Source organism: Rhinatrema bivittatum, chromosome 6, assembly GCF_901001135.1.
Source record: "Rhinatrema bivittatum chromosome 6, aRhiBiv1.1, whole genome shotgun sequence".
Lineage (NCBI taxonomy): Eukaryota > Metazoa > Chordata > Amphibia > Gymnophiona > Rhinatrematidae > Rhinatrema > Rhinatrema bivittatum.
Window position 1 is genome coordinate 208,075,741 of NC_042620.1, and position 18,842 is coordinate 208,094,582.

At 41.5% G+C, this 18,842-nt stretch overlaps 1 protein-coding gene across 1 annotated transcript in view; it reads left to right on the forward strand.

Moving 5' to 3' along the window:
- Positions 1–18,842, forward strand: part of VPS16 (VPS16 core subunit of CORVET and HOPS complexes) — a 245,123-nt gene that overhangs the window by 42,029 nt on the left and 184,252 nt on the right. Inside the window, exons 4-7 of the mRNA XM_029606500.1 lie at positions 109–237; positions 869–1,013; positions 1,120–1,226; positions 11,459–11,581. Coding sequence (XP_029462360.1) covers positions 109–237; positions 869–1,013; positions 1,120–1,226; positions 11,459–11,581 — 504 coding nt within the window. The remainder of the gene's footprint in view (positions 1–108; positions 238–868; positions 1,014–1,119; positions 1,227–11,458; positions 11,582–18,842) is intronic.

Sequence of the window (18,842 nt, forward strand, 5' to 3'; positions counted from 1 at the left end):
TTAAAATAACTGATAAGAATGTTTTTGGTATGCTTTGTAGTTTGAGATCTTGCAATTAATTGATGTGCAAAGTTGGTTTTAAAATATTCCATGCTTTTTCTCTTGTAGTGGAAGAGTGGCCAGGTGGTGCAGATGGGCTGGACAGTCACAGAGGATTTGCTTTGCATACAAGAAGATGGGTCTGTGCTTATCTATGACTTATTATGTGGATTCAAGCGCCACTTCAGCATGGGCAATGTATGTTTTGCATGGGAGTCAGGCAAGGCAAACTTCACTGTAGATTAATTTCACTTCTGTGTGGTGGATTATTTTTCTGGGGATTTGTGACAAAATTTGGCCAGTGTAAGATTGTCACTGGTGATTGGCATAGCAGTATAGACCTGGGTTTTAGAAATCGTAGGATGTATTCACTGGGTTTGAGAAAAGAGGGGGTTGTAAAGGAGAGTAAGAGGTTGACTAGTTGCCATGCCCAGCTGGACATATTCTGGTCTATGAGACTATAACCATGGATATGGACCATATGGACTGATATTGCAGACTGGTGATGGCTGGAGCCTTTATCCTCTATTTTCATAACATTTCTCTTTTTGGTTTGTTATGGAACATTTTTCCATAATTTTATTTAATGACTTTTTGAAGAATATATTTTCTAGATGTGGGTTTTGACAACTGAGAATAAAATATCCCTTTCTGCCAGCCAACAGAGGTCACCCAGGTTGAGTACACCACCAATTCTTTCTTGGTAACCTTTGTTGGTTCAGTTGGAGAAAAGGATTGACCTGAGGTCTCTTGTGCTACACTGATCAGCATGATGACCAAAGCCCATATTTTGTACAGTGGATTTCTCTTGTGGTTTCCTGTGCATTAGGAGGTTTTGCAGAACCATGTGGTGGAAGCGAGGGTTTTCCATACTGAGTATGGTACTGGCGTTGCCATACTAACCAAAGCCTCCAGATTTACTTTAACCACAAACATTGATGACCTTAAACTGCGCCGGATGCCAGACATACCAGGTAAGACTTAAATGATTGAACCTATAAAAAGGCACTTCTTGGCTTATCACAATATAAACATAAGAACTAAGTATATTGAAAAAATGCTTTTTGTTCTTTTAAATAGGTCCTCCATCCTGCTGGGCTGTGCTGTTCCAGGACAGGGGAACTATGATCTTGTTTGCGTTCGGCAAGGATTTGTACCTCTTGGACCACACATCTTGTTCTTTGATGGTGAGTCATGAAACAGATACTGAATTTTAGTAATTAACCTGGCTGAGCATCAACCAGTCATGTTCCTGGATGACAACCTAGATTACTGCTGCAGCAGGTATTTTCTGAAGACAGTAAATCAATCCGTTACAAAAGTGGACATGTGGCCACTGCGTGCATTGAACAAAACCTTTTTTTCCAGAGCTTTCTGGGAAAAGCTAGTAAGTCTTTACTGAGGATATGCAGTATTTTCCACTCGGCTGTTGACCCTATTGTTTTCCCAAGTTGTTGAGTTAAGAAACTCCCAAAGGGGGGTGGATAGAATCTGCTGTTGAGAACTCCTGTTGCAGGTAAGCAACCTGCCAGCAGGTATAGATAGAGGGGAAAATGCTCAAAGCTGACTTCATTCTCTGTATAGGGGTTTGGTACTGCCTTCAGTTATTCAGTATTTTTCTGTCTGCAGCAGATGGTGCAGACATGGACTGGTGCTGCAGCTAGGAGTATCTGATCAATTACCTCCCGGTAATGAAATTCACCGCATCTTTATAATTGCTAACTGCCAACCTCCTTCCAATTATGCTGATGTTACTAATTATTCAAAAATTTATTTTATTAACAATTATCTGAGAACACTAAAAAAAAAAAAAAAAAAAAGTTGTGGCTATGTCTATAATTATTAAAAATCTTTTATCTTTTTCATTAAATTTTTTCTTAAATTGTTCCTACAAACACGATACACACCCAAAAACATGTAACCGAAAAAAGCTTACTGCCCTTTCAATGAGCCCACGTTTCAGACCAGCAGTCTTTCAGCAGGGGATGTTATTCTTCTTAAACTGTTTGCACCTTCTATGCCGCTTGTGTGTCCTGTATCCAAGAGCTGCTCATTGTCTTCTCTTCAAGAGACATACTGAGTTAGCTTAAAATGCTATCTGTCCCTTATATTCTGCTCTTGTGACTGCCAATCTAGCAATGAAATTCAAGGGAGCTAGGGTAAACCATTTGAAACCAATGCATAAGCTTCTTCTCAATGTGACGTCAGTATGTTATGTGGGTCTAAAACGTGAAGGATATCCTGCTTTTACACAGCAATGTCAAATCAAGTTTGTCATTCATATCTTTCGGAGCTGATGTCATTAGAGTGTAGATCCAAAAAGCCTCGTGGTAATTTAATCGTGATACTATGTCACCGCCAAGGATGATGCTTTGAATTTGTTCAATTGTAAACTGTAAATCTGTAAAATTGTGATCCAATTCTACACAGTGTTGTACCAGTGGTACAGTTAATATGATAGTCTTCAGCCAGGATTTATGTTCAGTCAACCTTATCCTTATTGATCGTGTTGTGCATCCTAATAAACCTTTGGACATGGATATATGATTGTGTATATTACATTAGGGGAAAGACAGTTGGTACGTGAGTTTCTTTTTATTCTATATCCCATCATAGGATCTTGCCACATACTACCCTTAATGGTATACTGATACCACTTGCACTGTCCACGTTTAAAATGACCATATTCTTTCACTTCTTGTGGTTGTTCTTGTAAATGTGCATGGACCACTCTATCTCTTAAATGAATCCCCATGAGGTGGCTATTAAAGGGAGAGCTCGAAATACCTCATGGAGAGACAGTAGATGCCAATGTCTCTTTAAAATTTGCCGCAATGACTGCCACTGCCATGGTCTGTTTTAATATGCAAACTAAGCGAGACTGCCTTTAACAGGCTTATACTGCAATAATGTTTGCCTGTCACTAAATTTAGTACGCTTGTATGCCTGATTGATCGCTTTATGCGAATATTCATGTGATTTGAAATCATGCCCATGACATGTGCACTTGCCTTTCAAATTCCTCTGTTAGAATATATTCTTCTAATCCAAAAAAACTGACTCCATTTTAAATGATCGTGAGTGTGATGGTTATGAAATCTCAATAAATTGTTTTTATCCATGGGTTTACAGAAAACTGTGGTGTTAAATTGGCCATCTTGTAAAGAAACTGCAACATCTAGAAATGAAACGTGTTGATTGTTGTGCTGTAAACTGTAAATTGTGAGCTACAGTATTTATCCAGTCATAAAACTCTTTTCAGCTGTTCCTCAGATGGGATCCACAGAAAAAAGATGTCATCTATATACCAATGCCACCCTGCTATATGCTGCTACCATGCCGAACAATATATGTGATTCCTCAAACCTTGTAACATATCTGGTGAAAAAATTGTGATCCGAACAAAAAGTAGTTATTGAATAAAACAATCTGTCAGGTCCACTAAAAACTGGGTTGGTATGCATTGTGTTCCTGATCTCTCTTGTAATACATCCTGCACAGATTGTAATGCGTCAAGTTGTGGTATATTTGTATACAATGCTTTTATGTCCATTGTTGCTAACCCATACTGTTTTGATCAAGTTGACATGCCTGTAATATCGATAAAAAATGAACCATGTCCTTCACTTATGATTTTGCTTGCTGTACATATGGTTGCAAAAAGTGGTCCACAAATACTGCCGGAGGTTCCAACGCCGCTTCGTTCAGAAACACTATAGGTCTAACCGGAGGAGACTACATATTTTTATGTATCTTGGGTACTGAATATATGGTAGGCCTACATGGATGGGCCAACATTAGATAACCTTTTCTTTCTCAGTTCCAACCACCATGGGGTTGACGATCTCCTCAATTTTCTTTGGAGAGCCTCTGTAGGATCTGATGATAATAAACGATAAAATTTCTAATCATTAAGATGTGCCATCATAGAATCGATATATTGTTGCTGATCTTGGACAACGGCTCTACCTTTATCTGCTGGTTTAATGGTCAGGTCAAACGACCTGGATAAAGACTTTGCTTATTAGGTTATATTGCCAAATTTTTTTCTTTGCTTCGTAATGCATCAAATCCTGTAACACCAACTGATGGAATGTGCGGATATATGGGTCACGAAGACCCGAAGGATTCCATGTTGAGTGTGGACGGATGATGGAAACATCCGTGTTATTACTCTGATTTCTATTAAAATATAACTTAAGATATAATTCACATATAAACCGTTGAATGGCAATCCTGCTGTCAAATTCAGAATGACCAATGTTGGGTATGAATGAAAGCCCATTATTCAAAACATCCACCTGTGCTGTGGTTAACTCGACGGACAACAATGCTTACAGATAAGTTTCTTTGGAACTCCTCTATAGAGTGATGGCCTTTGCAGTCTCTGCCTCTTTGTATAGTTTTACCCTCTTTGAGAAAACTGGAGTAATCTTGGAAGTTGGCTAGGGATGCTTATTGGAAGCCTCTCTTTCCTTCCATGCCCCCACAAGCAGTCCTCCCTTTCTCCAGGAAATATTCCAGGACTGTAGGTTCAGTTGGAATGGACCCCTCTTTGTTGCAGGCTGCTGTGTACTTGGCATACGCCTTCATGGCAACTCTTGGAGTCTTTTGCTCTGCGTGGTTGGACACCATTCAGAGCGACTTCCCTATTGCTCTATGTAGGTGATGGTATTAAGCTGGTTTGGTCAGCCACATGTTTTGGGGCTCAGTCTCTTCCTTGAATAGGGGTGTAGTACTATTTATTCCAGGTCTCTCAAAAAGGACTGAATTCTCCTATTCTTTAGGTTCTTAGTCAGTTTCCCACATAGAAACATACGTGCATTCCCCGATATCTTCTTTAGTGGGTACTACCACATATTTCTCATATCCATTATCTTGGATCCATTATTGAAATCTTTCATGCTGTCCCCTTGTACTAACCATGACTCTGGGCGCCTGCTGGTCAAGGGGTAATAAAGGCCTCCCTATCCAGGAAGGGATTCTAGTTTCTCCTCTAGTCACATCTATTCAGGGTGAGTTAGAGCAGGAAACCTTAGGCTGCTACCAGGGTTATACAGATGTTTAATCCCTAGTCTCACTGATTATCTCGAATAGCAAATAGCCCTTCCTAATCTCTGGAGTATAGGGAAGTGTACTAATATCCAAAGAAGACCGTGGTCCTACAGCCATGGACTTCAAAGGCTGAAGGCCTTATTCCTGCTGTCCAGATCTCATGTTGCCACTTCCATCCCAAACATGATCCATTCTGCAGATCCTAGGCTTCAGGGAGTTGGACCTGAATGTAGTATGTTAGGAGCATCTCACTCAATTAGCACCCCTCTCAGGGTTATTTCCAGTAATCTAGTGTTACAAGGCTATTTTTCCTCCTTATGGGAAGTTAGAAGGAACCTAAGCAGATGGCTTTTCATAGTTGTCTCCTGCAGGGAATGGATTTGGAGACTCCATCATGGTTATTTCACATTGTAACAAGAAGGTAGGCGATCTAAAAAAGCCGTTAGGTAAAGAAAAACAAGGGAATAGATGCCAGAAGTCTTTTCCAATTCTTTATTGTGGTGGAGACGTTACAAATTACCAGCCCGACTCAGGCCGAGTTTCGCCGTTCTCACAGCGGCTGCCTCAGGGGCTATAAACAAATCCATGAAGAACAACAAAATTATTAAAAAAACATAGAGTAACAATAATACAAAATTTGATGAATTAAAAAATGTTAAAAAAAAAAAAAAATGGTGACACATAGATCTGTGCTCATAACAATTGTAATATTATGTAAAAAATGTGAGGATAATATAAAAATGAAGAAGATATATGATCAAATATCATTACGGTTGAAATTTACTTATACATCCATACTTAGATTTAATTCAAAGAAGGTTTGAAAACACGAGTTGAATAAAAGTGAGATTTGTTTTCCTCACTATTACCTTAGAGAATCATTTGGCTTCTGGATAGTGAAAATGGTATATTTCAATGCAATTCGAAGGTGATCTGCAATGGAACCGTTTCTGTCAAAATACATTAGATATCATTAATAGTGGTTGTTTTTTGTGCACATTGAAAAAATTTTAAAATGGATAAGATACAAACTAACCTTTTTCATTCAGTGAAAACTCTTAAACATGTGGACTCCATACATCTAATGGTGCCTAACGTAACCATGCAAAAATTGTGGAATAAATCAACATAAAGGATAGCGCAGAAAAAATCTTTTCATCATCCACTTATGCTGGTTCAAATTAATGTGTATACAATTACTAGTGATACTTGTTTGCACATTATACTGTTGTAAGTTGGTCCCGGTGAATACATGCACCGTCTATTTAGGGAAAACTGGAGGGTGTTGGACTGACATCAGTCATTTCCCTAATGTATACAAAATCCATTGCTTTACTGACATATAGAACTCAATACTCCGCTTACATATGTCAGTCATTTACACAATGTGTCCATTGCTTTACTGACAAATACACTTAAATGCTCCGCTCGCATGAGCTATAAAATAAAGTACCGAAGTGGGACATCGTAGATAGCTATAAAGTGAGCTATCTAAACTATTTAATATATACCAACTAATAGGATTATAACTTAAAGATTGCATTTAAAATAAGGAGACTGAGTTAAACAAGACTCAAAGAGACTCTTCCATTTGAGGCTTGAAAAGGAAGGAAGGAATGCTACGACTTCAAAACTATGTTCTCTTAGAACTATCCTATGAAAAATGGCCTAGTCACACAACTTGATAGTTCCTAAACAGGAGTTACAAATCTTTTTTCCTTCTTACTTCTTTAGGTAGAACAGTCATTACCTATTGTCTAATCTAAGACAGTTTGATTTTTCTAAACTTTTAGTAGGCATATGTACTGAAGACTTTTTCTCATTTTGTGGCTATGGGGAAGTGTTTAGTACATAAGCCCCTCTAAAATATAAAGGCGTTTAAGAACATAAGAATTCTATACTGGGTCAGACCAAGGGTCCAAGCTCAGTGTTCTGTTTCCACAGAGGCCAATCTCAGTCCTAAGTATCTGGCAAGATCCCAGACAGTAAATAGATGCCATGCTGCTGTCACATAGTGATAAATAGTGGCTGTTCCTTGAGTCTGCTTGGTTAATAAATGTATTGACTCCTTCAAGAACTTGTCCAAACCTTTTTTAAATCTAGCTATGCTAAGTGCCTTAATTACATCCTCCAGCAATGAATTTCAGAACTTAATTGTACGTTGCGTGAACAAATTATTTCTCAAAGACAAGCAGGATGGTAGTCATCACTCATCAGTGACCTCATCAGATGGAGCTCTGATGCTGAAAACGTATGTCAGAGTTTCTAGAACTTTGATTAGACACACACTGAGCATGCCCTATACCACACATCCACGTAGGGTCCCTCTCCAGTCTATCTTATTCCATGGAACTGTAAGCATCGTGGTGTGAGTGAGCTCACTTTGGCTGTTTTGTGGACTTGTGGAACATTTTGTGTTTTGTGCAAGTTTTTTCTCATCCCATTGCCGGGTCCCTCTTGGTGCCTTCCTGTAGTATCTCGTAGTCTGGGTTTTCGGTGATTCTGGAAAGCTTTCGTGGTCAATTCCCCCATGGTGGTGGTGCATCTGTGCCCACAAGCGATCACCGCCATCGTCTTTAGTTAGTGCCCTTTTTGTTTCATCCATCATGGTCACGTCCATTTTCAGCGATGACCCTGGTGCCCAAGGATCATTTCATTACAGATCCGCATGATAGTATGTCCTCTGCCTAGGGGCATTGCATGAGATCCGGGGTTGCTGCTTTTGCGTCCAGATGACCCCGAAGAGACGTAGACTTTGACTTGACAAGATGGAGCAATTTTTCGGGTTGGAGAAGTCCGAACCATCAGTATCGGCGGCATCAAAAAACCAAGGAGCCACACCAGTGGACACCGAGCCATCGACATCGGCGGGATCGTCTGTTCCAACAATGATGCCAGTGGATAGGGGAGCTGGAGACTGACCATCGTTGATCTCCAGGCTGAGAATGTCGGGTTACTCGTCATTGGCCTCGAGGAAGGATAGACCAAGCATAGAGGGAAGCCAAAGAAGCATTGACACCGGTCCCCATCAATGCACGGTACCAGGCACAGGGATGCGCCAGCTTTTGCTGCAATTCCCCTGAAATGACCCCATGGTGAGGTGTGCCAAACCTCCATTGGTGCAGGAGACTACAACTGTCTCCATCGGTCCTGATGCGAGTTACCAATCCACCTTGAGGTCCACGGAAGATCTGGTATCGGCAGGTTTCAAGGAGGAGCTGGAGTGTTGAGTCCAGTTAGTGGAGGACAGCGCTGCAGGGTTTTGGTCCTGTGGCACAAATGGTGCCGGATCCGGTGCTGCCTGTGCTTGTATTGCTTCTGGAGAAGATAAGCGTGCTTATTAGTGTGTTACTGATCCAGTTGGCATCTGTTCCTGGCAGGGCACCAATGCCTTCCCCCTACCGATACGGTGGTTATCGCCAGTTCCTCCAATGAGGAAACTCCACAGAGGCCGGCAGAGACACCAAGGCCTGCCACCCCCCCCCCCCCCGGTCCAGTTCTACTGGTGCCTGCATCTCTGAACGTAAGTCGAGCACCTAGAAACCCATCCCTTGTCACTTTTAGCGAGGATGAGGAACCCTATGACCCATGGGGGAATGATGTTTTGGAGTCCTCCTCCAGAGGAACGAAGGAAGTCTGTGCCTGAGGTTTGCAAGGTTTTTAAGAGTGATGGTGTCTGGTGTCCCGAGACAGGAGATTATAGCTTCTTGGTCCTATTGAGGTCAGATTCAGCATCTACATTCTAGTGTAGAAACTGGACCTCTTCTAATTTAGAAGCAGAAGATGTCTGCTTTCTTGTGTGGAGTATCCCACATCATCTTCTGTACGTCCTGCAGAAAAAGATGGATGGACACTGTCACCAGCTGATTGTGCGCATCCAGGTATTTTGCAAAGCCCAGAAACCTGGGCAATCCCAACACTGGCTATCCTGGCTAACTTTTATTCAAAACTTGGGAAGGAAATGACCTCAGCTGGAAAATGATTCCTATTGGTTTCAGAGAGAAGATTTGGAGAGTAATCTGTTCATAACTACTCTCAACAGAAGATGAAGGTTTGAAGTCCATAAACTTCTTGGACTCAGTCTTCAATGTAATGAAGACTAGAGAAGATCCGAAAATGTCCTGACCTGGAAGCTAATGATGCTGAAGGACCAGGCCTGCAGGCAGACTTTCTTATTACCAAGAAATGCAAAACTGGTGACAGGGCTTCCTGTACTGACTTACTATTTCTAGCCAGTACTGTTGCAGGGCACTGGGCAAATTTCAGGATTCACACATACAGTTCAAATGGAGACCTGAGAAGCAGGTTGCTTGTTATGCCCATTGGTTTTGAGGAACATGACTAGTGCATTGATCGAGGGCCAATGTGATCATATGATATAATTATGCCTGAAGCAATGCAGAAGACAGCACCACAACAGGCCTCATAGATGACTACATCCTTGATGGCTTTCTTGATGTGAGACTGGGTGACTTTTTTTTTTCTTTGGAAAACTGGTGCAGCCTGGCCTCACAGAGGGATAGGATCCTCCAGGTACAGCTTCTTAGGAATTCTTGAAATCTCTATTACATTCAAGCTTTTGGAACTGTGCACCAACAACTATATTGAAACCTTTGCTTGAGGTTGATGTTTGTTCATTTTGGCTCTAGGCTTGAATATTTTGAGCAGGGAGATTGAAACTTGACTTTTGGACCTGACCTTGGAGTAAAGCACTTGACCAGGCTAAGAACGTTTTGACAAGGTCTGGCCCCACTACAACTTTTGTTGGCTGCCTAGTCTTTGTTGGACCTTTTTTTCTTCCTGGACTTAAGCTTGCTGGATAGGTAGGCTCTGAGTATGTTCTGGGCTCAAACCACTCCATGAAAAATCCCAGAGCAGACTTCGTAGCCATCTCCAGGCCCTTGCAGCAAACCTTGCAAATAGTGGACATCTTCATTGTGCACTTTAGACATGGTTTGAAGTTGCTTATATTTTTTTCTTGCAGGTTGTAAGGAAGGAAGACTAGGCAGAATCACACTAAAAAAGAAATGTGCCTCAAAGAGAAGAGACACAGAGTAAAGAGGCTGATTGGGTGTGCCCACAGGTGTGTGGCACTGCTGTAGTAAAAATGCTAAAGCCAGGGGAGCACAGTAAATGGCGTAAACTAAATAGAACTTCAGAAAAGGGTGAGAAAAGCAAGTGCAAAGTGCCAAAGCACTAAAAGGGAAGAAAAAGCATGGTCAGCTGCAGAATGTAGAAAGCACATTTCTTGCTGGCAGACAAAGTGAAACTGGGGCTAGGAGCTGGAGCTCCTGCTCAGTTAAGAAATAGTTTTTTGACCAAAGTTATGCTCATGACAATCACATAATCTACTTGTGACATTGATTTCCTTGTCTTCAGAGAGAAGTAATACCTAAAAACAACCAATTGAAACGTATTATCATAGGGACAGCAATGTTGTTCTTACTTTTCTAGTTACTTTGAAAGCTTTAAATGAAGTCCAGGTGTTATAAGCATGATATATCATTCACCACCACCTCTTGTGGGGTGGCTGTATATGCGTTGTAAAAATATTGAATTATGTACTAGGATCTTGTTTGAATGGAAAATATTGTATAAATCCAAACTATTGTCATGATTAAACTTAGAATACAAGTTCAATCTAGTGTTAAGTTGGTGCCCACATGCTTTGCATCTCTTTGAATAGGTGGTGGAAGGTGGGTAAAATATGCATACTTGTGATAATTCCAGCTATGCCTGCTGTCTTACTCCTCAATCTAAAACCAAAAGGAACACCATTTTTTAGGGCAGCTAAAAGTGTGTGTGTTGTGAACTCCTTTATGTACTTTTTAGTCTTGCTGCAGAGAGTAGTTTCAGAGGCCAATTAACCGGGGTAAATGACTGTTTATCTGGCAGATGGCTTGTTAAATCATAAGTCCATATGCTTATTCTCTTTGTGGAATAGTGCTTTATTTACAATCTGTGGAATCTAGTTTGAAGCAAAACTGACTTCTGTGTTCTGGTAATGTCAAATGTATAAAGTCTAAGATGCAAAGGACTAAAAATTTAATTCAGGGTAACAGCAGTGCAAACAAAAGGGATTTGGATTCTTCATTATTTTAAAAAATAAATATAATTTAGTACAGGTTAAATAAACAGTTGAAAGAATTACAGTTACTTTTTGAATTACCAATAGAATTAATTACACCTTGATTTAAATAACATCAGTCATGAATTGAGATGGTAGATAATAGAGAATTAATCACAGCTTTATTGGAGAGTTGTGCATTCTCACTCAATTGCAAGAAAAATACTTTCAGTCTTCCATAAGAAACACTTTAATTGCTAATTGATTTTGTCATCTTTTCTTTTGGTTCCTTTTTAGATGCCTCCAGGAATGAATCCCTTAGCTGGTGCTTATCTGGAGATGTCCATCTCGTTTAATTATAAATTGCTAGCTCTTTACACTGAGGCTGGATATGTATGGATGGGATCATCATCATTAAAGGTGCATAAAGTACTGCAGTCTCATGTTAACAAGAAGTTGTAAGCAATCAGATTCAGCATTAATAATGTGTTCTCAGGCATGTATCAACCATCAGTTGCATCCATCATTAAGTATAATCACAGGAAGATGCAGAATTAGAAGGCACTGGGAAATATTTTAGGCAAAATAAAGTATCTAAATTGTTTCACATATACAGTTGATTGAAATAATAGCATCAAATGTGTACTAAGGCAGTCCTATGACAAACATACCTCACAAAACTCTGTTTTAAATTACTGGAAGATAATCTGTGCATGTAGATTTAGATCATTGAACTATCCTAACATAACAGTTGGGCCTGTTTTAAGATGCCTAGTTATTCTGGTCTGTACTGCTAAGCATATATCCCAGCTACCAACCACAGAAGCTTGACTTGCTTGTAGGATATTGCTCCTTATCTAAGTTAGTTTTATTGTCTTTTTCTTTGTTTCCATACCATCCTGGGTAGATGAGTTTGCAAGTTCTTATACTTAATCCAAAACACAGCACTCCCACTATTCTTGTCTTTCCACTAAGCTTTGTAATATTCTAAACCACCACTAAAACTGAATATGTGCCACTGTAACTTCCTGTATAGTATCTTAACACCAGTCCGCTGGCATCAACTTGGTTGCTTTCTGAGGAGTTGTAGCCAGCTGATTCTAACATATCTACCCTGTGACCTAATGTGTTCCTTGTTCATTCCTCCTTTATCTGCCCCTTATTTTCTTATCGCCTCTTCTATTGCCTCTGCTCTCAGGGGAGTGAAGGGTGAATTTTTTTGCAGTACTGTAACCACATTCTGCATTTTCTAGTGGCAGGTCAAGGGTAGATTCTGCACAAGAGAGAAAATTATGCAGCAAAGTTTTAGAAATTCTATGGCAAATAAGGGCCATATTTGCATATTAAATATTAATTTGCATTTTACTTGATAAGTTTTTATCTAAAATTTCTTGGTTGTCTAGTCACTTTGTTTTTTTGGGGGAGGAAAAGTGATCTTAGTGATGGGTTCTAGGAAGGGAGGAGGAAGAGAGAATAGGGGAAGGGAGGGGGAAGGGATCTCAGAGGAGGGATATAGAGAAGGGATGGGATTGGGGGATGCAGATGGAGAGGGAAGGAAAGATAGGGGCTGTCAGGGATCAGAGGGAGATTGGAAGGTGGGGGAAGAAAGAAGGAATCCTGGATCTGGAAAAGAAATGATTCACTTATACCTCTACTCCCAAAACTGATTCCTCTTCTCATTCAACTATACATCCGCTGGCTGCAGGGACAGGATAGCGGCAATATGACATCTCAGGCCATGTTGTCCTCTGCGTTTCATGGCCAGTGTTGTGCTTTGAACATGTGGTATACTGTAGTACTGTATGGTTCAAAGCAATATCCTCTGGGCTGAGCAGCAGAGAGGAGGAGGGTGATGTGGTCCGAGCAACTGCATTGCTGCTGCTTTCATCCTAACAAGTTGGGATCAAGGTGGGGAGGGGGAAGAGACAGGAGAATCCACAGCCTCTGTCTTTGTTGACATTTTGACCTATGTTCTTTTGATTCTATAGGGAATTGAGAAATCTGCTCAAAGGCTGGTTTTTGTGGTCCTTGCTGGAAACCAGGGAGCCCTGTCTGCAATCTCCCTACCTTGTTCCAACCACAGTTCTCTATCTGTCCCAAGCATTCTTTTATTCTGTCAGTACTGTCAGAATTCAAGTATGCTTGGGACAGATGCAGAGAACCATGGTATGAACAAGGACTGCTGTTTGCATTTGAGAGTTTAGCTTCTCCTTGATAGACTAATACTGGGGTTCCCACAATAAGTTTATGGTTGCTTCACAGTGAGGCTACCAAATCTTGATAGTGGTTGCATTCATAATTTTTCTTAAAATAGTTCCTTTCTTTGCTTCTTTCTATCTTTTCCTTTCCCTTTCTCCCCAGCTTCTTAGCTCTTTCTTTCTCTGCCATTTTCTTTTTCTCTTCTCTCCCCTCACTTCCTTTGCCCTTCTTTCCCTTGCCTCCCTTCCTTTACACCACTCCTCCCCCCCTTTGCTTTTCCGTCCTTAACTCCACTGCCTCTTCTCTTTCCCTCTCCCTATCCTGCTCTCAGGTGTTCTTGTAGTCAGCAGCATAGGAGCAGAAATTTCACTCTGCTTCCCATCTAACAGGTCCAAGTGAACCAGCTCCTCTCATCAGCAGTTCTGCTGCTTCCGCCTCTGAGCAGTAAAACTCTTCCATCTTCTGCCTATTTGAGCCATCTCCTTTTGCTGGAGAATTAGTGCCTTTGATTGCTGTCAGACCATAACTGCTGTAATTTCCAAAAATCTTTGTGCTTGTGGCCACTTTTGAGACATAGATTAATGGATGGTTGAACCATTTCTGTGTCTGTGTAAATTTTACTTATTTTTTTTTTTGTTATGCTGAATTTCAGTAAGGCAGATTTGCCCCCGTCTGTTTTGGATGTGGATGAGTTTTTAATATGATTTCCTTGGTATAAGTTTGATATTTTTATTTAGGCAACTGTGTAGGTGTTTCCATGTGAATTATGCAAATGAGACATTTTCTTCATTGTATTTTAGGAGAATACCAGCCACAAATCTTAAATAAACATTGGTAGTATATTTTACAAAGATGCATGCATGTTAATTCCCTGTGGTGATTCTTGCCATTTCCACTTTTTTATCTGAATGTTAGAAAGATATCAACATTAACAGTTAAGGAGGCTACCAATTTCTAGTAACAACGAATGTTAACAGCTTGCATAGTAGCAACCAATAACCCTTGTTTTAGGTAATGCCGGCATATCAGTACTTACAAAGGGTATATAATAATTAAGTTATTCTTTTTCACAAAGTTTGATAAAATGGCTGCCAGACAGGGGATATACAATTGAAAAACAGGCTTTTCTGTTCTTCATTGACAAGCAGGCATGAACATCCATTATGCATTGGCAACATCATCTGACAGCACCAATATGGACCCACTCAGAACTCAGTGAAGGCTTCACTGGAGCACATTTGGGAGTTCCTGCTCGCAGACCCTGCCTTGTGAACGTTTGTCTTTCTTCATTGGAGCTACTGCATGGACATGTCTCAGTTTCTCTCATTTTTTCAGCTTTTTGGGAACTTGTCACCTCTACCCTGCCTCATTGCTTATTTATTTTTTTTGTTTTGCCTCTACCTTGGCAGCCCATCAAATAGAACTTTTCAGTTCTGAAAAAAAAAGGGGAAAACTCCAAGGCCAAGAAGCCAGCAGTTAGTGGCTTCAAAGCCTGTATCTGTGGGCAATGGATGTCATAATAGACACGCTGTTTATTACCACTGCCTGGGTCTAGATCACGATTCCTCCAACTGTTACAGCTGTGGCTGGATGTCCCCCAGAGTACAGCAACACCATGGCAGGAAGATGAAGACCCTAAGGAAAGGTATGATCTCTAAGTTTCAATGCAAAGTTGAATAGCAGAGCTCCTCTGTATCCAGGAGTGAGGTGTTGTTGGGCTATAGATGCAGGGAATTGAGGCAGGATTCCCTTTATCATCTTATAAATATGGAAAAGCTCACACCATCTCTTGTGTACTTCAGTTGACTCCTGCCACAGTTCAGGAGTCAGGTGGAACACAAAAACCTGCAGTGCTGGGTAAAGCGTCAAGAAAAACACCCAAGCAATATAAACTCCTTCAGGGCCATCTCACTCAGAGCCAAGGAGAAGATTGGTGCCACTAACACATGGCTCCAGTGGTGCCATGTGTTAGTGGCACCAAATTCCCATAGCACCAAGTCATCTGTTTTTCCTGAAATCTGTGTCATCTGTGCCCTTGGCCCAAAGCTCGCACTAATAGGCACAGTCGACTTTGCACAACAGGTCAGAGTGCTGTTAGTCATATTGGAGTGTAATATTTTGATGTCCTGCTGCTATGTCGAGGGTGTGGCAGGAGGCATAGCTAATACAGTCTATGAAATAGGATGCTATTTGAAATATGTCAACACAGCCTATGTGGAGCACCTTGGAGCTAGCCACTACCACAGCAAAGAAGGAAGCTACTGCACAGAAGTCTGCTGTTACTGTACAGAAAGCCTTCACTGATGATGAACCAAGCTGGGTTTCTGAGAAGGATCTCTCTCTCCTGCTTCAGCATAGAGGGTCCCCTATCTTGTGGGGATCCAGCTGTCAGATATGGTAAAGAATTTCTTTGCCACGTTGAGTCCTAGAGACCAGAGGGGGAAGCTGTAACTTCTCCTGTCCAAGATGTAGGAAATTTTTCCACAAAGTGGGGCAGCTCAAAGCCCTTCACCAGTGCATTCGCCTTCTCAAGAGCTTCTGGAATTTGGAATCAGTCCTCAGGTGGTTGATTCTCCTCAAAGGGAGCCCTCTAGGATTCGGAAGGAAATGGCATGAACTCTGTTCATTCTGAGTTCTTAACAGACGACTTCTGCTGTTCTGATGGGGAGTAATTTCCTCAGGCACCCTCATTCTCTTTCGGGTCATGACTTAGTGTTCCCCTGTGGTTAGGAGAGGAAGTAAATTCTATGAGGACTTCTTCAGATATACTTTCAGACTCAATGCAGCATACTTCTTCTCTAGAGGAGATCTGCTTCTCCAAGTTCTTGGATAAGCTGGCAAAGACACTATCCGTCTGTGTCAAGAAGGAAAAGGACCTGAGGGTGGATGTCTTTTGGTGTCTTCAGTTTCTTCCAACTGCCAGTGAATTCCACAGCTCTCCTGGTTCACAAGCTTAAGGACCTCCAGATGAGAATGTGGCCTGGAAATTGGATCTAAAATACAGGGACCAAGCTGTTTTGTGTTTGGGGTCATCCAACTACTAAAGCACTCTCTAGTGGTGGAGTCAGCATTGAAGCACTCATGATCACTCCATCACGCCTCCTGGGAAGGGCCCAAAAATGTTGGACATGTTTGGAGAGTGGGAAAAGTCTTCCAAGGATATATGCCAGGTGCCTGGCTTGTGGCTCACCAGCTCTATGTAGTGTAGCTTTTGCACAGATATGTGCAAAAGGTAAAGCCTCTGATGGATTTGACAGACTTGTATCGAGCAATGGAGAAATGGAAAAGCACTTCATCTGTTCTGCTTATGAGGCCTTTGATACTGCAGCCAGAACTTCAGCTGCCTTTATAGGAAGGAGTCCAGTGGCAAGACATACATGATCTTTTTGCAGATGTATCCTGTACAGGGGACATTTTATTTGATGACAGTCCTAAAGATTGCAGCGCTGATTAATGAACATTCATCTACCCTGCAAACTCTTTATCAGCAGTTGCAGGGCACCAGCTGACCCCCGTCCATTGCTAGCTTTTTTCCTACAAGTATCCATTCTACCAGAGGCACCTGTTTCTCCCTTTTCGGTGTTGTTGAGCACCACCCATTCTTCAGCAGCAGCTGCCTCCCTGAGGGCATCAAAGAAAGAGTTGTTAGCCAAAAGTTCAGCAGCCTAAGCTTGGCACCAGGTTTTGATAATTTTTGAGGCCTGCCTTGTTTCTGGAATGGCTATGTAACACAAAGGAGCAATGGGTCCTGAAAATTGAGTTGATTACTGATTGTTTTTATTACCCTCTTCCAGTTCGAAGAACTTCAGTTTTTAGCTCTGACCCTTCTCAATCTTCTCAACTGCAGTTGGAAGTGGATATTCTTTCAACAGAATGCCCCAGAGTGTGGCCAGAGTTTCTCTTCTAAGTATTTCCTGGAATTTGAGGGGATTAAGACCAATTCTGGACTTGAAGAGGCTGAACGAGTTGTTGGTTCAGAAGAAGTTAAATATGGACTCCCTCCAGACGATTCTCCCTTTCATTTAACTAAGCCCAGTAGTCCACCCCATAATTGAAATCTTATCCCTTATATTGTAGTACTACAAGACCAAGTTAACTGCATTTTTTTTAAATTATCAATGTTTATCAATGTCTTGCTCATTTGTTATCAATTATCTTCCTATGTTCCTCTAAATACGTTCAAATGTTATTCTTATGCGTTCTATGTATCTGTCGTGCCTTGTTTCTGGTCTTCCTCCTGTTTCTTATAAACCGGTCCGATGTGCATACGGCTATCGGTATATAAAAATGTTAAAATAAATAAAATAAATGTATGTATGAAGGATGATTATGAGCATATCTCCATTCATGCTGCCAATTGTTAGTTTCTCAAGTTTGTAGTGACGATACATGCTATCAAGACCAGCCTCTCTATGGCCTCGAGGGAGTTAGAAAATGTTTTATGGTGGTGGAAGCACAGCTTTATCACCAGGGAGTCTAAATGTTCCCATACCTGGACAAGTGGCTTGTAGTGAATCACTCCCTCTTAGTTTTGTTATCCCCCAAGAAGGCAATATGGCTTCTCCAATTGCTGGGTTTCCTAGTTAACTTTGCCAAGTCAAACCTGGTTCCAGCTCAAATAACATAGTTCATAGGAGCCTGGATATACATGCTTCAGGAGAAGGTATTTCATCATGTCAAAAAGATTGCATTGCTGTTGGGCCTGGCAAGATCTCTCCTTCAACAGCACTGAGCTTCAGCAAGGACTATCCTGGCCCTTCTGACACATGGCTGCATGTAGTTCCAATGAATTGTCTGCGTGTTTGCATGGTCTTTGAAATGAATGGTATCAATTCTATCAGCCTTTATCCCATAAAATCTCTTGTGATTCCTGGGAAGAGAGCATCTATGGTGTTGGACAAATCCAGAAGTTCTAAAGATGGATCTTGTTGAAAGTTCCACCTGTTGTGTTTGTGGCATTATGTGGACCCTTGGTCGTTGTGGAGATGACTCCTCCCACTGGAAGGGGCCCTGTGGGGAACCACAGCGATAGGCTAAACTCAGATAGTAGACATGTAGTAGATGGAAGGCTTTATTGTACTGCTGTAGGTAGATGGTATGAAGCAGGAAGGTAAGGCACTGCAGTCTGTGAGGTGCCAATACATTCAAGAGTCTCTGATATTGAAGTCTCACCCATATGTTCAGATAGGTGGGAGCCCGCAGTGGGGGTAACGCCGTGCCTGGTGGGTGGAGTTGGAGCACCGGATCATAGAGGTACTCACATGGGCATAGTGTAGGCGTCTTCCTGGTAATGAAGATGGTGGGACCGAATGTCCGAGGTGCAGGATACACAGACTGATAGGCCCTCGAGGAGCGAGTACCTGATAGTCCAGAGATCCTGAAATAGAAAGAGAGAGAGAGAGACCCCCGAGGAGTAGTTGTCTAGTTAGTAGAGGCCCCAAAGGGAGTTCGAAGCAAGAGACCCCCGAGGAGCGGGTGCCTA